Below are 26681 nucleotides of genomic sequence, written 5' to 3' on the forward strand. Positions count from 1 at the left end.
CTTATTAAAACTGCATTTGAGTCCTAAAATTCCCGTATCCTGACAGGTATAGACTGATACAGATTTGAAAATAGTCTGACGTCAGTGACGAGGATCTCCGCCTATATGGCCAACTCTCCACCAATCAGGGGAATGAGAGGTTGCCGTGGCATGGTAGCAGCATGGTAGCAGCATGGTAACATGGCGCTCGTAACTCGGCCCCCTCCTTTGCAGGGGGGCGTGGTCAGCTGCAGCGCATGCAAAGACAGGGTGGAATAGAGGAAAATGAGGCATGGCTAAAATGCATGATCTGTTTGGTATTTTGAAAATAAAAACGCATACATATACCTTTTTTATATAGGTATGGCCCTACAATATATTACTCAAATATAGCATGATAGGTGTCCTTTAAAGTCAGATCCACTCATGTCGTAGATGGGGCAGTGATATTATAAACCTGTTAAGAGGCAGTGATCAGGAGGCAGATGAGACTCCAGCTGGACCACATGGTATGTTTGTATTCTCCTTGCATACATATTCCATTACAGCAGCACAATCTAGCGTCTCTAGTATTAACACATATTTCTTGTGTTGCTGCACAGGTCACCTTTAGCTCTCTTAAAAGATGGCTGATTAATTATTACTAAGTACTTTTACTGTACTTACAGTAAACAGAATTCTAGGGTATCATGGGTATTTTCTGCTGTTTTATAGTATATTTTAGTTTGTTTGTCTGAACAACTTGTTTCTCTTGTGCATTAAGAACACTTGTGTTAGGGCATGATTTAACAATAAATTGGTTATATATACAGTATAAAATACCACGTGCTGTCCGCCCTCCCATGCCACCCTGGCATGACCTCTTGCCCCCCCTTTGCCACTCCATGTAAATTGTTCTAGAACCCCCACTTATATGTAGTTTTGGAATTGGGCCAGTTTAACTTCATACTTTTATATAGAGTGCTCAGTGTTTGCTTACTTCCAGAGAGATATGCTTGTTTGTGATTAATTCTCTGCACAACAATGAACAGTGAATAATTACTTTTTTCTGAAACTATGAAGCCCAGTTAGTTTCATGGAGAAAATAGCTTGTGCTCTTAATTAAATATTAAGTGCTGCAGGCTCTTCTGCCATTTCTCTCACTAAGTGCATGCTCAGCCAAACCAGAACCCAGCAGAACCCCCCCCCCCCCCCGTTGGTCACTGATGAAATATGTTACCACTGCTGCTTTGTTTTCAAGGATTTATCCAATGAGGCGAGCTGTGCCGTCATGTGACGTTGAGGAGCCTTGGAGTGCAAACCTCTGCTGCTGAGAGCCTCGATGCCTCAGAGCTAAACCATCAACCTCAGTATTCCTCAGTGCACAAGACAAGAGCTTTGCCTTGACTTGATCTTATTTAAATGAATGTGTGTGTGAAATAAAACTCAGTCATAATAAAGTTATATAAATGCACTCCGGTCAGACACTTGGCTCTAATTATTAAAGAATGCAATTATATTTTAATTCCGTGGGAAATTCTAGAAGGTGCTCCCAGTGGTGAATGTCTCACAGTCTGAGAAACAGAGCAGGAAGGAAGCTGAAAGTTGGACAGAATTACTGTTATAGGCTTGCTTGGCAAAAAGTTTGCATGTTTTTAAACACATTTTAGTGGTTTGTAGCAATGCAGGTGGTTTTAGTTTTATTTGTTCACAGCATTGGAAAAACATGAAGCAATTTGAGGCAGTTAAAACTGACAATCCTGGACCAGGTTCAATGAAAACCCTTCATCTGAATGCTTACTGAGCATGTAACACGGTGTACATAGTTAGCGTTTTACCTGCATGCTGATATATTGGTGTGTTCCAGTGGTACTGGGAAGTGGGAATATCAGAGTTCCCACTGCAATTTCAACTAGAGCGCCCCATGAGGTCACACTCCCTACTTGGGGGCTGAAAGATGCCTCGCCATACCCAAGATCATCATTCAACATGGAGTCTGCACATATGAACATTCAGAGAACATCTTGATAACATTTTTAGCTCTTCTGTATTATTGGTGTCCCACGATATCAACTGTACAAATACTGCTCATCTTCTATCTATGTATATGATGCTACCATGTTTGTATTCACAAAATAAAGCAGTTATCAACCAGTTGCTCACAATCCGTGACTATCTTTTTCCTGACGTCACTCCCAGTTCAGGGGCCTCATTTATAAAGGGATATACGCTCAAAAAATGGCGTATGGCAGTTTCTACGCAATGTTTGCGGTTTATAAAATACTAACTTGACGGGAAAACGTGCGGTCCTCCACGCAAACTCTAACCCATGCGTACGCACTAAGCACAAACACGGGAGAGACGAGAAACTGCGACAACGTTGGCAGAAGGAAGAATGGAGAGAAATATGTGGAAATAATACCATAAATAAAATGTTACCTCTCATTTATCATATATGAAGAATTCATTTTCAAACATGGATTAAAGCCAATCTTAAAATGATTTAACAAACGTCTGTTTGTGACTCCTCAGTGCACACAAAAACATAACTGGGAGAAATAAATAAATACGGATATGTTATTTAAAACCACATTTCTCATCAAGGGGGTGTCTCCTGTCCCCGGTACAAACACACTTCCTGAGGAAGGCTATATATTTTTTGTCATTAACCTTTTTCGGACCACTTATTTATTTATTTTTGTGACGATCCGACCTTCATGCTGCTACTCTGGGTCAAACTGCATCCACCGAACAATATGATTTATCTCGACCTCCCCAAAATAACCAAAATCTGACACGGTGTGAGATGTCTTTTTTAGGCGTTCTGTCGTCATTTCCTGCTATCTTCACAATGCAGTCAGTCAAAATGAATGATTGAAAGGGCGTTTCTTTGACTATAGGCAAACATGGGCGTTACGTGAAGCCCGCAAAAGCTGCAGCGCATTTCGAGTCGGTTGTGATTTATAAAGGGAAACAGGCGTAGGAAGTGCCATACGCACTTTCCTACACGGTACGCAATGTTTGGTGAATCGGAAAGTGGCGGAACATTTATGGACCTATTTTTCGGATTTCTACTACGTAAGCAACCTTCCCACGTCAATCCTACGCACGGTGTTATACATGAGGCCCCTGAACTTCGGCTTCCAACGTAAATGGAACGAGCTCAAGCATTTTTTGCACTGCTGTATACTGAGAATGCTACAGAAGAAATCGTTCATGTCCTGCTGCCACTCACTGTTACATAACTCCACTTAAGAGGAACAATTGCTCTATTGTCTCATCACCTTGCATACGTTCAGATAAATGAATTTATTTTTATGAACAGTGTTTGTAGGGACTATTTCTTCAGTAAGTAGTTTCACTGAACACTTCACGGTGAAGTCAAAATTCTTAGATCATTTACTCATTAGAGTTACAGTTTTTCTGAAATACTTCATTGCTTGAATTCTTTGTTAAAGTAGTTGGTCAGATATTGTGAACCACATACAAAAGTCCAGTCAGCTCCCTTGTAGCAGGGTGTTCATAGGTTCTAGGATGACTGCTCTGATTTGAAGAAAGGTACAGAACCTGTTCTCTTCTCAGGTTTAAAGGCTCCTTTGGTAATTGCTCCCTGAAGAGGGTACGTACGCTGGTGACAGTCCTCCTGAAGGAGTCCTCCAACCCTGGCTCTAATGTTCTGTCAGGAGTGGATCATGTCTTTAGCTTTGTTTCCTCTGTTTTTAGACGCTGGACTCTTTGTTAGGGGCTTTGCTGAGGCAGATTCTGTTGAGCGTCTGTTGGTGAGCTGTGGTGTGGGGGGGCGGGGGAATCTGCAGCCGCACTCTCTGCTCCCTCTTCATCCACGTGTTAAACAGTTGCATGTGGTAGCGCACAGATACCTGAAAAACAAATGGCATGTGACCAAAGTTTCACATTTCATGATTATGTGATGACAACTGAGCAAACTCGCTGAGAGAAGACAGCCAGACAAAAGCTTGTAAACGGACCTGAGCACAGATTGTTTCGTCTAACGGCTGTTCCCGAGATCAAGAATCCAAGTTCCTTCACAGAGATCCACTTGTGATTTTTGAGCTAATCATTGATTCAAAGTATTGATCTTGGTAATTATTTTAAAGTTGAAGCTGCTAACTGACATGTGCACATTAAAATCTAAATCATTTGATGATGTGTTTTTACAGGGGCTGCACAGAAGTATCACCATGGTTACTTTTCCCTTTGAGCTCTAGTGCATTTTAACTATTTCCAGCTCGTTAATGTGGTTTATTTTCTTTCTTTTTTGTATGATTTTATTTTTACTCGATGAGTGGGGGTATAATAACATTACATTCAAAATTACAACATATATGTATGTCACCATTCTCATGTTAAAACCTCCGCGCATTTCATGCACTTTTAAGCCCGGATACTCGTTTATGTGTCACCGTCTCACGTTAAAAACCCATTTCATGCACTTACAGCCCGTTATATATATTCATGTGTCACGTCCCTTTGCTAACTATTCATTTGACCCAGGGCACAGGTCCGTGTCTCGGTTCGGCATCGAGTCAGGTGTCATCGTTGACAACAACACATTAGCATTAACCAAGTTAGCTCAACTGCCGGTTTAACGGCAGATAACGGTTAAAAGTGACTGTTTGTAAAAAAAAAAAAAATCTTGTCATAGGAGGTATGCCGAAGGAAGTGGAAGAGTTTGAGGGACACCTATGTCAAGGAAAAGAAGAGGGAGAAGGATAGGAGGAGTGGGTCAGCAAGCAGGGACCACTAAAAAGTGGAAATACTCTGCGGTCCTGTCCTTCCTCGACCCATTTGTTACCCCGAGAAAAACTACCAGCAATATGGTGTCGGGGGTCGAGGAAGCAGGACCTCAGAGTACGGAGCGGAAGCACAGGGAGCAGACGGGAGAGGTTGGTTGACAAGTGGACTGGAGACACTCATTCGCACTGCATAGGGAAGTCATACAGAATATCTATATAGCTAGTCATACAGAAAAACATGTATATCAATTATATCTTAGTAGTCACTACTGTGATGGGCTGTGTAAAAATCTAAGTTGAAGAGAATATCAAGGCTATAACTGCTTAATTTATCAATAAGTAATTATAATAATACAAGTGCAATTGCAAAAAGTTGTATTCACACAAAATCTAGAATTACATTACCTGTGCCCTTTTATTATCTCATTATATTTGCCTCAATGGAATACAAGAAACATCTTTCTTATATTTTCAATATTTACAGATGAAAAACATAAATGTTCAGAGGGCAGTGAGGCAGAGGGGGCAGAGGATCACCACGATGCCCCTGCTGCTGTCCCTGCTGCTGTCCCTGCAGGACCTAGTGGTGAAGGCAGAGCTACAAGGGTATGTACATGACAGTTTTGATTGCATTTTATTGTATTGATGCATTGCTGTACCTTCACTAAAAATGTGTTTTTGTCATGCAGGAAGAAAAAGGCCCAGAAACAGCGAGAGCGAGAAGGAAAGGGATGTGCATGAACGCCTCCTTGATGCCTTGGCAATGCGGGGATCCGGTGCTCTGCCTGCTGCCCCACTAACTGAGGATGAACTGTTCCTAAAAAGCCTGCTTCCTTCCCTTCAAAGACTGCCAACGCAGCAAAAGAACTTTGTGAAGTTTGAAATACATTAATTAATTTATGAAGCAAGCACAGTTGTGCTAAATTTAGAATTTGAATAGTTTACCTGCCATGGGTTGACAATCTTTGAAGGGAACAAACCAGGCTTTTTTTTAAAAATGTAACCACTGTATATATGTTTAAATTGTAATTTTGTATTCAAATATCTGAATAAAACGTTGTTTAATGTTACCCACGTATGTTCCTTTATTCTTTTGCCATCAGGTACTTTTCTTTAGGTTTCTTTATGGTCATCACATAATTAATATCGTAATTAAGGTGATTGTATTGTGCACAGTAGTGTAAAGCAGCGGTTTTCAAAGTGTGAGGCGCCTCCCTGGGAGCGCAGCGTGAGCTTCAGGGGAGGCGCAGCGTGAGAAAGATGAGTAAAGTGTCACTTGCACTTTTAGCTGTCTGTGGAGACCGAGTTCCCCCACCTCACCAAAAAATGCTGTAAAAGTGCTCATTCCCTTCACCTCCACCTACCTGTGTGAGTGTAGGTTTGCCTCATTTACTTTGATCAAAAGCAAGTACCGGTCAAGGCTGCAGCCAGAGGATGATCTGCGTTTATTCCTGTCTACAGATTGATACGGTGAAGAGGTTATGATTATGCGCGGTCCCACGGGGGAGAGGTCTGAGGAATCTTTAAACATAAAATAAAAATAATTATAATTTAAATATATTTATTATGCAACACCCGCGACCTGACCCGCATCCTCTTTGTTTTACCCAGAACCGAACCCGGAAAAAAATCTTTGAAAAAATACCACCCGCGAATCACTTTTTTTGCGGGTCACCCGTCGGGTACCCGACCCGATGCAGGACTCTGATCCCCGCATCATCCGCCTGTGCGCATCAAAGACGCAGACTCATTGTTCCCACTAAAGTAGGGGTGGGTGTAATAAGGAGGCAAAGTTGACGTTCAGTGTGTTGCCGGGGGCATATAAGGATTTATCCACGATGTTGAACATTTTAATAAAAAAAAAGAAAATATTTAAAACATAAAGGTACAATTTTTTTAAAAAGTTATTGTTTAATGTTTTAAGGAGGTGACGCTACTCAGCCAATCAAATCGGTGCAGTCGGTGAGTCAGCACGATAGATTCAAACACAGAGATGGGACAAGAAGAGAGAAACAGTCGGAGTCATTTCAAATGGCGTGCTCAAAAAAGAGAAAGCTGGACAGCAAAAACAGAGCATTTAATGACATTTTCTCTTACTGAACCTCTTTGAAATGCAATTGAATACCCCTGCATTATAGCAACAACAACAATAATAATAATAATTGCAATAATAATTGGGAGGGTGGACGCGGCTGTTCTTATGTTCTCTGAGGGGAGGCTCACCTTCCCACACTTTGAAAACCCCTGGTGTAAAGTAACTAACTTCGACTTGTAACAGAGTATTCCTATAACATATAATCCTTTCTAGAAATATAAGTGTTACAGCCCGGCTCTTGGGCTATAACAAAAACCTGAGAGTCGAGACGAGGTGCGACAATATAACAATAATTTATTTATATTTAAACAAATAAACGAAGCCATCAATAGGTCCCCCGAGGCTGGCACGGAGAGAGTGGCTAGAGGAATGAGAGCGAGGGACGAATCCGGTTGGAGTTAGACCTAACACACTTAGCTACTCTGGAACTAGCTAAACTAGTTATAAATATATGTATTATTTACTGTCGGGTCACTTAGGCCGGTTAGACAGGTTCAGCGAGCTGCACGAGACTGGGCTGTCAGGAGAGGGAGAGGAAAAGAGAGCACCCCGTTTATTTTTCCTATTTTATTATCCAGAATTACTGTAAACCTTTGAATAAAGTAGTTAATCTACTATTAGTAGTAGTTTGTTTAAATGCATTACTTATGTTGTTTTTTTCATTAACATAACATAAATCTCACGTACCCCCTGCAGTACTCCAACGTACCCCTAGGGGTCCGCGTAACCCCATTTGAGAACCACTGAGCTAAAGGACTCTCTCATGCCCCTTTCACACTACAGTGATGCAAACACACGTATGGTGAAAAAAGAGAGAACTATTCGAAGCAGAAAAAAAACAGCGTGATATACCATCTGACAAAGGCCTGTGCTATAATGCTTCAATTAACTGGCTATTCTTTATAATATACTCAGATCAATAGAGACAGAGATGTTAAGTTATAAATCAAGGGTTTTTATTATTATTTACAGCAGGGGTGGGGAACCTTTTTCCTTTCAATTTTTACAACATCCTCCGAGGACCGTACAAATTATTGAACTCAACCTCTGCTTAAAAATACTAAAATCACAGCCCATTCATTTTGCCTTTCTTTCATGTTATGCAAAGAAAAAGCAACCTCTTAATCCAGAGATCTTACCATGACTCGCGCATGCATGCACGTGCACTGTTGTGGCATGACCACCATAACAGAAAGATATGGACACAAGATGTGTGCAAATGTATTCGATTTTTTTTTTAAATATAGAAGTTAAAAGCATCAATCTGGTGCACTTTGAGAGCAACATTAGGAGATTTATGGGTACATCTTTCAACACCCATATGAAACAGAACTGTAAGCAGATTTTTCTTTTTGGATATTTTACAAATCACTCCCCTTTTAAACTCTATTCTTGTTATTTTTAACAACTTTTTTGTGACTGTCATATAGTATTTTATACCTGTTTTTCATTTAGTCTCATTAATAACTATAATGATCATATCAAGGTGTGCCTTAACCTCACTGAGCTGAGGTTATTTGAGCCTCTCAGGAGAGAGCTCTCTTCCACCTGGTTGTAGAAAAGCTCTTTAAATTCGTTAGCATAGCTAGCTAACCACATGCTAATAACAACAGATCGCCACTGTGCTTACAACTAAAGACACAGCCACGCAAAGACTGTGGCATGTGTACGGCTCCTTATGGGTACTGCAATATTTGAAGAGCTGGAGCGGCGTTCCGGTGCTCTCCATCAGCACTCCTTTCCGAAGAGACATAACCACGTGAAGACACGTTACGCTCGTGTTGTGTGCAAGGAACCTGTCCTTGGCCAGGAAAAACAGGCACTCGCTTGTTTAATTATTTTGCGATCTAGATTTTTTCTTCTTTTTTGAGGTGAGAAGTTGTCCGTCAGTCAGTCCGTCAGTCGGACGGACTGACGGACCCCCCCCGCCCAAAACGAAAAATCTTCGGTTCTCCACAAATTACACAAGTCACCCAAATCAGCGTTAAAAAAGCGGGAGGCGCCGAAAAGCGACTAATTTGCATCACTGACACAACGCGTTTTCAGGGCCCCCTCTGAGCTAGAGCCTGAAAAGTACCGGTTTTTCCTCTTCACATCGCAGCGGCGCCGCCTCTTAACTCCGGAATCCGGTTCATTTCCAGCTCCAAAAAATTGTCGGTCTAGAAGCAAGATTCTGGAGCTAAGAGGCGGCGCCGCTTACGTCTCTCTTACGTCGAGGCGGGGGCAGGGGCATGGGCGGGATCAACCTCCTGAACAACAACAAAATGCCCATGCTTTATCCAGTTTGTACACAACGATGGAAAACCTCAAACTTAATAAGCAGCATTGCCATTGTTGTTGTCGATGTGAGGGATTTCCGCGCGGTTTGGCTTTTATGAAGCAGGCACGTAAACGGTTACGTCATGACGCAAACGATGAGGCAATGACGCAGTACCACCCCGGCTCTGTGTGGTGTGAAAAAAGCGGGAGCAGAAAAGGGAAACCGGAGCTGAACCAGAAAAGCTCTATAGCACGCAGCTAGAACGGGAAAAGCACTGGTGTGAAAGCCCCATGAGTGTTATCTCGGTGGGTCTCAAACCTTTTGGTCACCATTAATGTAAACAATTATCTCCGGGGCACACATGTATATGATCATTATAGGTATAACAAAATAAGATAATAAATGAAAAAAAGGTATGAAATACTATATGACAGTAAAAAAAGAATAACGTTTAAAAGGGTGATTTGTAAAATATTCATAAAGAAAAAGTAAATCTGCTTACAGTTCTGTTTCATATGGGTGTTGAGAGATGTATCCATAGATCTCTTCATTTTGCTGTCAAAGTGCACCAGGTTGATGCATTTAACTTCAATATTTAAAAATAAATCTTCCCGGGGGAGCTTGCCCCCGGACCCCCCTATGTGAGGTCCACACACCACCTATAAAAATAGCACTTTACCCCTGCTTACACCTATATGCCTTGAGCTGATCATCGAGCCTTCATTGTAACAGTTGCGGGTACACTGTGTATATGCGTGGGGATTTTTGCAGTAGAAAATTCCACTGAAGCGCCCGGTACATTAATGGGTTTAAATGTTTGAGCACCCTCTATGAAACGTCAATCTACCCCACAGCACCCCCAAAAGAAAGGGGGGTGGGGGAAAAACCTCCCCCCAGGGGGCCTGACAGAAAAAGTTTGAGAACCACTGCGTAATCACACACACACAGAGCCAACGGCACCCATCATGGTGTGGAGGGGTCGTCACAATAAGAGAAAGTGGCACTACCTCACAAAACAATAATTCATGGATTTAACATAAATAATTATATGAATTGGTGTCCTAAATCTGGTGTTGGGATAGAAATGTTGCAGGAGGTTGCTCAATAGTATGTGTGGGTGGCTCTTAAAAGAGCCTTTTAATGTGTGCTGGTGCATTACACGTTGTCTTGCCATGGGACCGTTCCCTCTGCATTGAAGTATGATGTGAACACCTCCCGAACCCTGATGGCCTCTCTTGCAGAGTTGTTGGCTGCAATTCTTCCTAGACCTGGCAGTGGCTCCACATCAGCAACTGAGATGGCCCTCTGTGTGTTTGTGTAACTTACGGATCCCCGATATGAGGACCTCAGTAACACTAACGATACCTGTAGTGAGCAGGTGAGACAGGAGCAATGAGTACACAGGTTATTGGGTTTCCTTCCAGATTGCTTTTCCTGGTAGTTTTATTACGCAAACTTATTGAAACATCTTAATTCTCTTATGAATTTCCGTGTATTTACGTAATCATTCACTTTCCTGACAGCTCCATCAACACACATCCAGTCAATAACCCCTTCTGTGACAAACACACATTTAAGCTGAACTTTACATTCACTAATCTTTTGTACCTTTCGTACATCTTGTTTTACAGTATTAAACCTGTATTAAACCTGTATTAAATATCCCTTGAAACTGTAACTTCGACTATTACCCTTCTGCCATTCATTGCAGGTCACTAAAATGCATTTAAACTAGAGAATCATAATGCTACAAACACTACAGCATACCTGTGTAACAAACATCCAGTATAACACTAACTAAACCTTTCATAAGGTGCATATTTATTCATAACGTCATTCATAACTACACATGTGTGGAAATATTTAGTGGGCGGGTGCCTTCAGACACACTTACCGTTTCTCAATCTCGAGGATGCTGGCTTGGTAGTCGCGACTAGGGAGGGGGGGGGGGGGGGGGGTTCGTATGATTTTTGCACCTTTTACCAACCTGTAATGAGCAGGTGAGGCAGGAGCAATGAGGACACAGGTTATTGGGTTTCCCTCCAGATTGCTTCTGAGGAAACACCGGAAGTCCGTCCCTCCAACCGGTCTCCGGAACACAACCATTCCGCCATACTACTAAATGCATTGCTCAACCCCGTTAATTAAATGAAAATAGACAGATGTACAAAATAAATGCATATTCTAACTCTAAATAATAATAATAATTATTATTATTATATTAATGTGGTCACACATCCCAGGAGTTCCACATTTGCCTGTGTTGTCCTGCGCAAGAAGTTATGGAGAATACATGTAGCCTTCACAAACTCCTCTACAACTTCTGGCTGGACCTCAATTACACGCCTGTCCACCCTCCACTGAGATGAAAGAATCCCAAAGGCATTCTCCACAACAAGCCAAGCTCGAGACAGACGGTAATTTAATATTCTGCGGTCTCTGGGAATGGCCTCATGAGGTTTTTCCTGAGAGGAAAGGCCTCATCTGCAACAAATACATGTGGCAGCGGTCCCAGGTGGTCACCTGCTGGGAGTGGCAGGCCAGCAGGCAGTTGGAGGGAGCCAGATTTCAGGGCTTGACCAAAAGCAGAGTTGGCCAGAATGCCACCATAACTAGTTCTTCCATAGCCCCCCATCAATGACACGAAAGCAACGCTCTGCATCCACAACTGCCAAAAGAACAAGTGAGAATGTTCCTTTGTAATTGAAGAACTGGGATCCTGTATTTTCTGGGACTTTGAGGACAACATGTTTCCCATCCAATGCTCCGCAGCAGAGAGGAAAGTTCCACCGCTCCTCAAACTTCTCTGCTATTGACCTCCACTCCTCTGTAGAGGGCACAGCCATGAACTCCTCCACAAGGCAGTCCCAGATAGCAGTGGCCACATCAGGGATGACAGTAGAGACAGTTGAGACACAAACACGGAAGCTGTTGGCAATTGTCCTGAATAAATCTCCAGTGGCGAGATATCTGCAGCACAAAAAAAGAAATATATATATAAAATAAATCAAACAAAGTTCTATAAAGACATACCCTGATAAAGTGGTGAAAAGTAACTAATTAGGCTACATTTAATGGTGTACTTCTACTCCACTACATGTATTTAATACCTTTAGTTAATTTCCAGATTTGAATTAATGATGTGAAACATAATCAACTTTTAAATCAGACTTTAGTTCCACCTGGAGTAAATTCACAAGCTACCCTGCAGTATACAAAGTCATTCAAACTATCATGATGGGAGTTATTTCAGCATCCCTTTTAAACGTTTATTACAATTAAATAATAACAACAAACAGTTCATTTTTGATCCATAGTGCTGTGGCATTGATTCACCATGACGTGCAAGATTAATTAAATATGTTGTATTCATATTAACACGCTAATAAAAAACAAAAAAAGCAACTTACCTATGAAGGTAGATATGGTGCAAAATGTGAGAGCTTGTAAAACCTGATGTGAGCACTTGCAGAAAAGAAATCTGAGCTTGTGTGCATACATCTACACTTGTATAATAATAATGTATGTATCTGTGAACCAAATTTGTAGTCACAGAAGAAAAAAAGTTTTGTAGCTTGTAGAAAAAAAATGAACTTAGTGATGAAATGTTCACTTGCAGAAAAATATATTTTCCATTACAACTGCAACTTGGTTAATACAACCTCTCAAATCAGTCATTACAACTTCTCGAATCTGCTCTGTGGCAGTATAAATCGACGAATCTGCGGCCTTGACTTTTGCTACACTTCTTGCGATGAATGTGTCGCTAAAGTAATTTTCACCTGTAGATGTGGGGGGAGGGAGGGGGGTTGGAGCGAAGGGGCGGAGCTATCAGAACGACGAGGCGCAAACTAGTGTCAGTCACACTAGAGATGGCAAATCCGGATCCTTTTACGGACTCGGAGTCTTCTGAGTCAGTCATTGAAGTGATCCGGATCATACGAGTCCTTTGAGTCATATGAGTCAGCCTCACCAAGAGCGTAGAAATCCTACCGGTGAAACCGAAAAGTTGTTGCATTTCACGAGCATATTAAACTAACGTTACATTAACCTCTGCTACACAGTGTCTTTTGCTTTAATACAAAATGTTGATCATAAAAAAAAGGGTTATTTTGCGATTTGGCGAATCTGAGTCTGCTGTTGACTCGTGCATGACGACGACGAGTCTGCTGCTATACGGTTACGGCTCTGGGTCCGCACGAGTCTGCTATGTTTTGCACTGTGACTCAGGATTTGCGAATCTCTGAGTCTGCTGTTGACTCATGCACATAGACGCGGGAAGTAGGGTTGCTGGAGGCGGGGCTGCGAATGGTGTACGGTGAAACTTGAGCAATTGGCATCGCGTCCGGTGTGAACGCAGCATAACTCCACTCTTTAATTCTATGCTATTCAATAACACGTCTTCTCCATCCCTGTTGTTGAGATCTTCATAGTATGTTGAATACTTAAAACGAAAGTAAGTTATAATCAAATATAATCAATTATATTCTTGTATAACCGACAATGAAAATGCTTCATATTTTAGGTTTTTCTATAAACAATTTGTTAAATTGAGGCCTATAATGGCCTATAAAAAAGGCCTATAATGATTTATGCCTTACTCTCTGATAAGAGAGTAGGCAGTTTCTTCCCTCTCCTCTCACAGCAGTACACAGGGAGGGGGGTTCCGGAGTTAAGGAGAAACACACTGAGGTCCCAAAAAGGTGGTTATGTCATATCCGAGAATAATATTTTGCAGGGTTCATGTCCTTTTTACACAAACATGGGAAGGTGTGTCTTATGCCATAGCCAATAGAATATGTCTGGTCATGTCCAGTCCTGTACATCAGAGGCCATGCCCAGTTTTCACAAATTTGGGTATAACGGAGGTGTCTTTAGGTTTCTATATCCTGTTGTTGAGCATAAAGACTCTGGCAGAGAGGGAGGAACTTTCTTTTTGGGAGAGAGCGAGACAGAGAGGGGGGTTCCCCTGGTATACTCTCTCTCTGTAAGCTCTGTCCCTCAGAGCTGGGTTAATAGCTCTCGGTAAGGTTCTCTCAGACTTAGTAAATATCTCTCAAATTTCTTGGTTGAATGCTGAGTGAATTTCTTTGTGAACTGAGTGGAATGATTTGATGGGTGATGTGTTTGTGAATATTAGGCCCGCCACCTGTGAGGAATCTTCCTCCGAATCCATGCGGATAGGAATGGGTTTTTGAATGTTATTCCCGCCATCTGTGTCGGAAAAAAGGTATGAAATTGATGTGAATTGATTTGGTGAAAATGAAAGTTTGAATGTGCTTTTTATTATCACTGGTCATTTATGAGGAAATGCCTCTAAATTCTATCGGGAGATTTAAAAATCACAACTGAATTGGGCAGTTGAAATTACAATTTTGGTAATAAATGTAAAACTGTGAATTAAGGTTTTAGATTAGAAAATAACCCCAGCATGATAGGTTTAGTATAATTATAATGTTGTAAAGAGAGAAGGTAAAAAACCTGTATTAGTTTGGACCTATTTTTCTTCAAATAAACTGATGCCACCTTTTGGACTGGGACAACTTAAAAGACATCTGCGCTCTCCTTTCCCGCTTCAAGGGTAAGATTGCACCCTGCCACACTCACACTTAGGTAGGGCCACACCTCATTTACTGATATCAAAATCCTTCGGGATCGCTTAAACAGATTTAAGAGAGTTGTCTGAATTGAAACAGCAGTTAATTGAACCTGGTTCTTCAGGGAGTTAATAGAGGTGAGATATTGCTGACGTTGGTGGATCTGAGCCAACCAGTAAACTTACATAGACTCAATAACCTCGGTTAGGTCAATTAGTAGGTCTGAGTAATTTCTCGGAATAAATTATCGGCTCCTCCCGACTCTTACACTGTATAACTCTCTCATCATATCCCATAGATCTCCGCATCCAGCTCGTATGGTAAGAAACCCGTACAACTTATTTCATAATACTTATTTTCTTTTGGGGGTTTCATCGGATCGGTTCTCCCCTCCCGAATGATACTCCTGCACAACAGGGCCTAATCGCCAAAATCACCATTACATTCATTGTGTATCCCTGGCAATAAATATGTATCCTTACATCAAAACCGTCTCTCCTGATTGAAATGAAGCTCAGCGTAAGTTCAACTAGGAAGACCGTCTTTACTCTTCATTTACTATTTCCATGTTACTACTCTCTCTCCTCTCAATAAGTGATTGGGGGCATCACTGCCCAGTTCAACCAATCACTTTGCTCTATTCGCACAAGCCTATCATAGCGCTCTGCTAACCCTTTTAAATCTGCTCTCCCCCCTCTGATAGCTGTCATTTCAGGTGACTCAACGCAAGCCTCCTCCACCCCTTTTCACCTCCTGTCCCTCTGAAACCAGGGTCAAGCTAAGCCTTCAGACTGACCCAACTATCCCTTCACCACCACCAGTGTCTAGACTAGAGATGGCTATCGTTAAGGTTTTAACGGTATTACTACTTTTATCGATACCGCTTATCGATCCGGTATTTTAACGGTACTCTTATCGGTTCTTTTGGAGAAAAAAAACAAGGTAAACTAACTAAACAAATTGTGAACAAAATTAACATTGCTTATTATTTAAATTAAATACATATTATTTCACATCAAAAGAAACAACAATGTTTTAACAAATCATATTAAATAATCTGATGACAGAACTGTAAACAAAATAGCTGAAACTTTAACAAAATAAATAACTCAGTTACCTCTAACCATTAACCATGTTTGTATAATTTCTTTAGAAAGGCGGTAAATTTGTCCGTCTGAATGTGGTGCACTTTTGCTAAATGTTTAGACAAAATACTTGTGTTACCGCCCTTACATGCTAAACTCTTATTGCACTTTTGGTAACGAGCATTGTCCACATCGAGACGGGTAAAGTTTAACCAAACCTTGGTGCGCTTTCTCTCCGTCATCTCCGCCGTGTGTGTGTGTGTGTTGCAGGGCCATATTCATGGAGTCAACATTGAGGGGGACCAAAAATTCAATAAAAATTGGAATACTAATTTCCTGCCATTCTAAAGGAAAATACATAAAAAATCACGAACACATTGGATACTTTAAAACCTGTTAAACCCCATGCCCCTGCCCGTGGGGGCAAAACACAACAATAGTCACGAAACTGTGTCTCAGGCATGGATGTAGGAAGCATCCTCGATGTGGGTGGGACAATTTGACGGGGGGTGTGGGTGGGCGGGGGACCTAACCTCCTCTAGGGGGGTCCGGGGGCATGTTCCCCCGGGAAGATTTTTTTTTAAATGTTGAAGTTAAAAGCATCAATCTGGTGCACTTTGAGAGCAACATTAGGGACTAAATCTATGGATACATCTCATCAACACCCATGTGAAACAGAACTGAACAGATTTACTTTTTCTTTATGCATATTTTACAAATCACTCCCTTTTTAAACTGTAGTATGAGTTGGAATGATTTAATACCTGTTATTCTGTTATTCTCTTATTTTGTATAACTATAATGAACATATACTGTAAAGGTGTGCCTTGGAAATACTTGTTTTGCATCAATCTTGATACAGTGTACTTATTATATGTTCTAGTTTGGATTATAGTTTTACTATCCCATCATTCAAGGGTGGTTTTCACAATAAGTGATGGTTTATTTTTTGCACGGACACCATCATTTAATTTTTTTTACTATGTTCAATCTGAATTTACTTTAAAAACATCTATATTTATTCTGATTTTTTCTACATCCAACGCACAGGTTTATCATTGCTTTGAGAAAAAAAGATTATTCATTTAACCATTTTTAGAAGTGAAGATATAGTCAATTGTTCTGGGAATGTCATTTTCAAACCTGAGACCTGAAAAACAGGCTTGGGGCTTAACTGGTTAAAATGTTTTACCATAATGTCTAATTGTGCATTGTATTACATCGCCCTATTTTATCTAGTTTAGCTTTTCTTGTTTTGTTGTTTGTAATGGCAGAGATTAGGGATGAATAAAGTACAACTATAACCATAATCACATTAAAGCATTTCAATCCATAGAAAGGTCTGTGCAACACAATTTCAGTAGAAACAGGAACACTTTATTGCCCTTTTGTTTTACAGCCACGACTCGCACTAGCTGCTTGCCGCTCATTCAAAATCAAAAAGACCCCCAACTTCCTCCCAGGCACCCGCCCAAAAAGCCCAACCCTCAAGTAAAGGACCCAAAAGCCTTTTTGCGCTTATCGTTGGCACTGATAAAAGACTGGCATATTCCTTCAAGGTCCAGTCTGTCCAGTTTCTTCTGGTGCACATGACATATGGCCACATTATTCAGCCTCGTTTGACTCATCGATGATCTAAGCCATGTCTTAAGCCTCCTCAGGGCACTAAAACTCCTCTCAGACTCTGCAGAAGAGGCAGGGACGACCAACAGAAGCCTTACTAAAGCTTCCACCTGACCGAAGAGACCTATCACCTCTGGCACCATTTCCCGAACAATGCTAGCAACATCTGAGCTTGTTGCATAGGTGTAATTAGCCCCAAACATGGCCAGCTGCACCTGCAGTAGTCTTGAATTCAATTCAGGATACTCTTCTACCACCTTGTCCATGTCTCCGTGTAGCAGCACATTTTCAAGCTACTGCAGTTTGTGGAATCCAGCTTGTTCAAACCTCTCTATGAATTGAGTATTCACTGTGTCCAAGGCATTGTAGAATTGGACTCTGTACAAGGACTAGGCATCGGGAGGGATATGGGCTGCAGCCTGACCGGTGTAACGCTTTGTAGGTTTGCGGACATGAGGGATCTGAATTGGTTTGTATGTCCAACTTTGTTGCCACAGCAGTTGCTTTCGAGAACAATACATCAAAATGCTCCTCCGTTCGTTTGACCTGCATGCTTGTTTTGACATGGTCTACAGCCTCCAACATGCCTGAAACGGTCTGTTTCCTAAGCTGCAGGGAAGGTGTTCAGGCACTCCAAATCCCCAATCAGGTCTTCAGCCATTAAAAGGCCGAGCACAGTGTTCCCTTTAAGAAATGTTCCATGAAGACCATTGGCGTTGGCTGAAGTTTCAGGTGAGCTGCATGATGCAATTTTTTCAAGGGCCATTTGGTTGTAGATCTGCATCTACAGAGCGCACACATATTGACTCCTGCTCAACTCCTGATATATCTTGGGTGCCATCAATGATAATTGCGAACTGGACCACTGGCATTGATGTTATTTCCGAAACAATTTATTTGATGATTGTATTGGCCATCATCTTCAACAGTTCGTTCTGCAATTCCAGACTGGTGAAATCGAGGGGACCTTTTAGCCAGGAGGTCAGCTCTGCATCGCCCGTTGCCTTGTACTTTAGAAGCTGGCTTAAATTCCCACTCTCCTTCTGATCGCCTCGAAAAGCCAGACCTTGCCACGCCAAGTACCTCACACCCTCAACAATCTTCATCAGATTTCTTCTTGCTTGTTGCTGCCGTCTTTCAAGCTCACGTCAAAGTTGTACATTAACAGGCTCTGGCTCCTGAATCCTAGTCATCACAGCTAATTTGTGACACTGGCTGTGTTTATGCACACTAAATTTCTCCAGTGCATTCTTCCAATTGTTAAAACCAGTCTTGACAAACGCTGAATCTGCTTTTGACGCAAGCTTAGACTTTTGTGCTGCAAAGTATTTAGCACAATAGAAACAGAGGACCCCTTTTACAGAGGGGCTGTAATGGAGCCATGTATGATCTTCAAACCACTTCTCCTGAAAGTAGAGTATTCTATTTGATAGGGTTTGACTGGGTATGACTTTGACATTTGGATGATTTGGGCAAAGTCCAAGCCCCTCCCCTTCCTTTCCTGTACCTTCATTTTCGCCGGCCTGGCTGCTCTCTCTCTAATTGTCAAACTCACTCTCTCTGCTTGATGGTATTATCTGAAATACATATGAGGATGATCTCATCTTAAATTAACATTAACATTAGACTGCTATGTTGTCATTATTCTGTCTTAACCATCAATATAGCTCCTTTCTGGCTTACCTCCATGTCACCAGCGCACACTCTCCCTGTCTGGTCGCCATGCTCACATTCTCTCTCTCCCTCTCTCTCTCTTTACTCTGAACACACCAGAGTGAACATGGAAGAAATATTAGTAAACTATTGACTAGAAAGACTGTTGATACACATTATACATATGGGGGGGACACAGGAGTCTGTACATTAACATTATAATTCTATGTTGTCATTATTCTGTCTTAACCATCAATATAGCTCCTTTCTGGCTTACCTCCATGTCACCAGCGCACACTCTTCCTGTCCGGTCGCCATGCTCACATTCTCTCTCTCCCTCTCTCTCTTTACTCTGAACACACCAGAGTGAACATGGAAGAAATATTATCAGTAAACAAGCTATCTGACTGGTAACAATACTCACTTTCTCACTGCTCTTAACTTGAGGCTGCCCAAAAAACGGTCTAATGTCACTGCCACCCTTCCTCTTGCTCATGCTTACAGCTTGACCTCGGCGATCTGCAGTTGCTGATGTGATTAATACGGGTCAGCAGCGCTGGATATAAGATAATTAAACATGTTTATTAGCAATTCTGAGCATTCTAAACCCAGCACAAGCTATGATGCACACTGCAAACCTCCTGCGTGTGAGTATCTTTTAAATGCTTCTGACGATTATGAAATACTATTTCATAATAATTGTAGAGTATGTATTATTTAATTAATTCTGGCACCTTTGGTATTCCATAGGTGTCACACATCACAGTTTTAAATCTTTCCACACCCTACAAATTACAAAATAAAATAGAAATAATCCACATGAATAAATATCTATTGGATTACATCCAAAACGACACCGTCATTTTCAACATAGCTGACACTAGCCCGCCAAACCCTGGCTAACAACTGAAACCAGCTAGCCCACAGCTAGTTAGCTACTATTCCTGAAAAGTTCGGTTTTAACGTCAGAACTACAAGTTACTTACACAAAGAAGCTAAACCGGAGGGTTCATTAAAATTACCATTACGAAATAAAAATAATATAGATTACTTTAGGGCTAACTAGAAAAGATACCAGAACTGATGGAGGGCAAATTAAAACATGACTGACCTGCTTGGAGCATCAAGCTAACTGAAGGTGGACTCAGACGTGCAACAGCGAAATACACCCCCGGGTACAATATAAGCAACCAATTTACATTTGAAAAGAAATATCATTTTGGTGAAGTTCACAATAACAGAAAATATAGATTTTCAACTATACAAATAACCAAAATAAAGAAGTCATAGAATAGCAATATTATTTTAATAAAAAAATAAAAAAAAATTTTTTTTTTGCTATTTATTGGGGGGGACATTTTGAGTGTATCTGAATATTGGGGGGGATGTGTCCCCCCCAATGTATATGGTGAATACGGCCCTGGTGTGTTGCATGCATGTAGCAGCCGCGTGTGTGTGTGTTGCATGCATGTAGCAGCTGCGTATGTGTAAACTGCCCCGCCCCCTCGCACACAGACAGGGGAGAGAGATCTCTTGTCTGGATTGGAAAAATCGAAAATACTAAAAATAATCATAGACTGATTTTGCAGTCTTTTTGCGTATTAGAAACGGAGTTGGCGACACTAAAACTGCAATATAATGTTTGTCTAGCATAAAACACATATTTTTTAGATGTCTCCAGTACCGATAAAAAGACCGGAGACGGAGCTTAACAGTAACACGGTCTTTAATAATTCAGCACCGAGGCCCGTTTAATCCCGGGGCTCTGTACCCATCCCTAGTCTAGACCCCGGGGGGTTTCATCGGATCGGTTCTCCCCTCCCGAATGATACTCCTGCACAATAGGGCCTAATCGCCAAAATCACCATTACATTCATTGTGTATCCCTGGCAATGAATATGTATTCTTCCATCAAAACCGTCTCTCCTGATTGAACTAGTGATGTGACGTGCCGAGGCTTCGGAGCATGGTTTGAGTTATCCACGAAGTTTCTGGTGAAGCGCGTATTGAGGCTTGTATTGTTTTAAGCCAGTGACTGCTTCAGATAGTGGTTCAGATGGGTTCAGAGTAGGGATGTGCATCTCCATCACTGAGGCCGATGCGATGCGCATCTCATAAAATCATAAATTAACAAAAAAGTGCTTTACATATGTGACCCGCTCTATCAAAATCAGTCGGAAGTCGCAACGGCTCATTTCAAAATAAACGTGGATTTGCGTAAAAAACTATTTTTTCGGGTGTTTCGTTTGATTTGAAACAAACAAAGTCTTGGCTTTCAGAATATTAAACTTTTATTTCCAAAATCACACGATCAATACATTTTTGAAGCTTGTAAAGGGAAGATGAAAGGCACCTCTCGATCGCAATCTGCTCTTCTGCAGCGCCGCCCCCCCCCCTCCCTCCGGCTGAAATTATGAATGTAAGCGTATAGTAATCATAGATAACATGGCAGGGTCCGTTACAGTTTGTTTTCATCTGATTTCAATTAAACAAAGTCTTGGCTTTCCCAATATTAAACTTGTTTCGGCAAATTCAGATGATAAATACAGCTTTGAAGCTTGTAACGGCATAATTAGAAGCGGCGAACGGAGTAACTTAACGTCACAGCAGGCATAACAGCAGCCGGTGTTTCTCGTGAGTGTTTTCCCCGGGAAACAAACACAATACACACAAATGCAAAATTACACCAACACACACACGTATACACACACACTCGCAAGCTTCCCCCATACCAGTAATCCAAACGAAAATATCTTCCCTCCGTAGTATTCTGATCAGCTGCTAATAATCAATCAGATCGATGGATTCCAGAGAAGAGAAAACTTTGAAGGTCTTTTTCTCAAAATGATGACTCGGTGACAGTCATTATATAATGTGACATATTTCGCTTAATATTTGGAGTACAAAAACAATTCTGATATCATTAGAAAGCTAGGAATATCCTCTTTCCAGCAGTGTATACAACTCAAAATTTGTCTTCGGGTCAATCGACTGATTTCGATAGAGCAGGTCACATATTTGGTTCTCTCTACTAGTACGGCTTAGGAGAAATGCGCTCATGGTATAGATGTAATTTGGTTGTGTGTGTGTAGACGGTGGAAGCAGGGAGAGGCATATACTACGTGCCTTGATCCCTGCCGAGTCGACGCACAACTGTTGATTGGTGTCAGTGCCAAAAAAACTTTGTAGGAGCAATGCGCTCATGGTATAGATGTGGTGCATACATCTTAGTTCCTACTCTTTTCCCTCACCCTATCCTAAGGGAGTGCATGTACGTAGACACGTTGTGCCTCTCCACCTCTGTTCCTTACTTCTTACTTCCATATCTCTGGCCCCCCTCGTTCAATTTTGATGATTGACATCTCTTTTTAACCATTAGAGCCAATAGAATGGAGGGGAAGTTCCTAAAATCCATCTAAACATTACCCATTGGTGAATGAGTGGTGCGTAACCAGAATGCCCCGGAACCGGAAGCTGCGATACACTTTGGGATCGTAGCAGCTAATAAGAAAACTCCGTTATTGTCATAAAAATGGAAGGATGGATTATCAGTAATCATTTCAAAGTGACACAGACACATTGGATTAACCTTCAGCAGCGTTGTTATCGTTTTAATGCCAACACGCCTTTGATCAGAACAACAGCTAAGACGATGTCACGTGAATGCTCCGTAATGCTACGTGTTGTGATGTCTGTTTTCACATGGATCTGTCGCGAGTTCGGATCGCTCAGTGATGATACCTATATTTCTGGAATCTGTGGAATCTCAGCTTGCTAATCGATATATTGTATGTGCAGTTACGATAAGTAATAAGGGTATTTTTACCGTGAGTTCTGTGCTAAGTGCATAGCATCTTTCCGTTCACGGAAACAACAGATTATGGCCGAGATATTATATCATGAAAGTTACGGTGCTTATTAAAAGTAAGGATGCTCCGATCGATCGGCAGCCGATCGTTATCGGCCGACCGATCGGTGCTCTCTATAAAGGCCGATCAGGAGAGCCAATCACATGACGTAAAATACATGACACTTTTCTCTGTGCGTGGCAAACATGAATCGCCAAAATGGCTTCACCAGTCTGGCAGTATTTTAAGGTGTCCGAAAAAGACAGCAAAATAGCGGTATGCAACGTGTGTGAAGCAGAAATCCTTCAGCTCCACCCGCTGTGACGGACCGGTGAGCGGAGCAAAACACACACTAAGAGTTAGACTTTACACACTTAGCTATTTTATCTACCTCTGGAACAAGCTACACTAGTTATAAATATATTTATTCTTCACTGTCGGGTCACTCATCACAGGATCAGTGAGCTGCATGAGACGATACTGACAGGTTGTCAGGAGAGAGAGAGAGGAAAAGAGAGCGCTTCCAATAATTTCTCCCGTGTTATTATCGTTATTATCCAAACTTAATGTAAACTTGAATAATGTACTTCATTTGAATGTAATAATTATGTTGGTTGATGTTTTTGGAAGCGCATCATGTATTGAACAATTAATCTGAACTGTTCGATCCGTTACGATTATAAACTGAAGCAATATAAAAATGAGCTCCATTAACTGAGTTTTAAACATCACTTTAAATGGAAGATCCCCAAAGTCCCCCCCCACCCTATGATCGGATTGGCCGATACTGATTCCGGTGATCGACCCCTAAATCCCTGATCGGAGCATCCCTATTATTAAGCTTTTTAAAAACGTATGTGGTAAGCTGCCAAAGTGCTTTGTTTTGAACGTTCATCAGTATTATAATCAAAAAGAGAAATATGAATGTTAGTTTTTACTGAAATTATCAAATAAAGTCAACATTTCACAGTCTCACTGAGCTGTGTGGGGGTTGTTCAACTTTTAAAAGATGTTTGAATGGTGATATACACAGTGATAGATGTTAAGGACTAACGTTTATAATAAATACATTTGTATTTATTTTAAGATATTTTCATACAATCATACATATTGGGATCATTTGTATTAATGTGGACCGGAGGGAGAGGGTGACGAGCATAAGTTTCACTTTCCTTTTTTATTTCAATAACTACCTCGTTCATGAATAATTAGTTTCTCTGTTGTCCACGTTCATAAAGCATAAACAACACCATCACTTTCATAAAGCATAAAGAAACAGCATCAGAGCATGATGCAGAGTCTCTAGATGAGTCCCTCGTTCTTATTATACATCCGCTGTATAGAAAACTGTAGTTTCCATAGTTTCCCCACAGCAACAGACGCACATTCATGACGTCCACTGGCGCATCATAAACACGTTGGATAGTGAAAGTGCAGTCGGATTCTCTAAAGCACCGCAGTCTCTTCTCCTAAGTCCTTTTGAATTCTCCTATCCCCCATCCCTTAACCCCGTGACGTTTCACTCAGAGGTCAAGGAATAGACGATAGGGTTAGATGTTAGGAGCTGATTTTTGGACTATTCGACTGCAGCCCTGGAACCGTTCAGCACAAGTTACCATGGAGATCTACACCAGTAAGAAGTGAACCAGCGCCGTAGGACAGAAAACCCAGAGTTAATCCTGAAGTTACCTCGCTAAGCGAAAATCCTGCTTAGTACAGACCGCAGGTCAGAAGAATTTCATTGCCATTTCTACACTGTAGCTTATGTGCATATGACAATAAAACCTTTTAATCTTGAGCAGTGTGTCTGTGTTTCTATTTTGTTATATCTTAATGTCTTTGAGTGTCTAAGGTTTCGGATCCACGACAGATCAGGATCAGACTCTTTTTGTGGCAGATGTGAGATTTGTTTACTTTTCCCACCCATGTTATTTACTAGGGGTGCACCGAATGGGAAATTCTTGGCCGAAACCGATACCGAAAATAGGAAACAGTTGGCCGAAAACCGAATGCCGAAAGGCCGAAAATGATTAATAGAAATATATATATATATATATATATATATATAGATATATAATGTATACATTTTTTACCAATGTTGTTCAGCTACCTGATTATGGAAAAAGACATGATTATGGCAAAACTTAACTTAAATAATAATCACTATTATGGGTCCATAAAACATTTATTCAGCACTTTTGAATGCATACAGTACACTAATTCCAAGTCAAGTGCATTTTCTTTTCTCTGTAGGATAACTACAACAAAGTGCATTCAGAACAAAGCCAAGGTGCTTTAAAACTGCATAAACATCTAGGCCAGTAGGCCTACAACAAAATAGTGTAAATAAAGACTGTAACAGCCAGGCGTTCAACAACAACAAATGCACCTATAAGTGCATGCATACAAATGTGCAAACTGGATAAATCCACACTATTTACAAATGAAATTACAATTGAATTTCAAGAATCTGTAAATAAGGCTGTCTGTCCTCATAAGAAAAAGTAGTAAACATTGTATAAAGATACATAAAGTGAAAACGGGATACAAAATCCACAATCAATTACAAATTAAATTACAATTTCAAGAATCTGCAAATAAGGTGGTCTGTCCTCATGAGCAATGTAAACAACATTGTATCATTTAGATACCGAAAGTACAATATATTGAACACTGTGCTGCTGTCATTTCCCACTAATGATAACCTGAGATGCTGAATTATAACTCACAATGAAAATTGTTCAGGAAAGTGGGTATAGAGTAGACATGTAGAACTAGATAAGCTTATGATAAGCCAGCCTTGTCTACTTATTAAGGAAAAGTGGGAGGTTATTTTTAATGAACAGTAGCTTCTCTGATTTATCAGCCATAAGTCTGTTCCTCTTCTCATCAAGCACATGAGAGGCAGCGCTGAACAGTCTCTCGCTGTCAGTGCTTGTGATTTGATCTTACTCCGCATATTTGTCCGGGTGTTTTGATTTCAAGTGGTGGAGTAATCCCGAAGTGGTGAAAGTCTTTGCAGTTACACCCCCTCGAGAAATGTCAGCTGAACACGTTTTACAAATCGCAATCCGCGCCTCTTTCTCTGATATTTTTAAATATCTCCAAGCGCCAGACATGTTGGCTGTGAGCCAGCCGCGAGCATGGTCGCGCGCCGTGCTTGTCGCCGCATTTTGATTACGTCATCACAACAACACGTTAGCTTGCCAACGTAACCCTGTTCCCTGACATTCGGTGTTATTCGGCCAAAAGCCGAAAGGGCCTTTTTAACCATTTTCGGCCGATAATTTTCGGCGGCCGAATATTCGGTGCATCCCTATTATTTACCATTGACTTCTTATCAGCAGGAGAGCTTACATTGAAACATTGATGAACACTTTGTCGTTTTTTTCACTTTGGTAATCAAACTGCAGCCTGTAATGTGAGAGATTTGAGGGTAACAGAAGGAGAGAAGAGAAAGACTACAAAATATTTGAGACAAAAGGGAGGACAAAAGAGAAGAAGAAAGTACAGAGGGGAGGTGGGCTCAATATTAATAATTACTTATACATTTGTAATTTTATCAAATCTCAACTGTTATTTAGCAGTGACACATGCATGCAGGGGGGAGAGGAGAGACACATTATTATTATTAACATCATTAAATGTACTTAAAGTTTTTAACTATTATCCAATTTTGTCTGTCGTTTGCTTTTTAAGAGAGATGTGAAGGAGAGCAACTGCATGTGAACCCTGGATAAGTATGTATTGATAATCCTTTACTTCGTAATGAATAAGTATCTTTTAAATGTGTTTAATAACTATATAG

General features: G+C 41.0%; 2 protein-coding genes across 12 annotated transcripts in view; one reads left to right on the plus strand and one right to left on the minus strand.

Annotated features, from left to right (window-relative positions):
- lmnl3 (lamin L3) overlaps positions 1–5782 on the plus strand; it is a 40030-nt gene extending 34248 nt beyond the window's left edge. For 3 of the 7 annotated variants that reach the window (XM_079666782.1, XM_079666783.1, XM_079666787.1), the window contains 2 exons: positions 5197–5318; positions 5402–5782. In XM_079666782.1, coding sequence (XP_079522908.1) covers positions 5197–5318; positions 5402–5453 — 174 coding nt within the window. In that variant the 3' untranslated portion in view covers positions 5454–5782. Of the gene's footprint in view, positions 1–1219; positions 1351–5196; positions 5320–5401 lie in introns of those variants that run through there. The other 4 variants (XR_013805649.1, XR_013805651.1, XR_013805650.1 and 1 more) reach the window with 3 other exon arrangements.
- The window catches only part of nadsyn1 (NAD synthetase 1), a gene marked incomplete at its 3' end in the record, with an annotated part of 115243 nt that continues 91204 nt past the window's right edge, over positions 2643–26681 (minus strand). For 3 of the 5 annotated variants that reach the window (XM_079666774.1, XM_079666780.1, XM_079666775.1), the window contains one exon: positions 10481–12037. In XM_079666774.1, coding sequence (XP_079522900.1) covers positions 11877–12037 — 161 coding nt within the window. Of the gene's footprint in view, positions 3837–10480; positions 12038–26681 lie in introns of those variants that run through there. The other 2 variants (XM_079666776.1, XM_079666779.1) reach the window with 2 other exon arrangements.

Source organism: Notothenia rossii (genome assembly GCF_949606895.1).
Source record: "Notothenia rossii genome assembly, chromosome: 2".
NCBI classification, from domain to species: domain Eukaryota; kingdom Metazoa; phylum Chordata; class Actinopteri; order Perciformes; family Nototheniidae; genus Notothenia; species Notothenia rossii.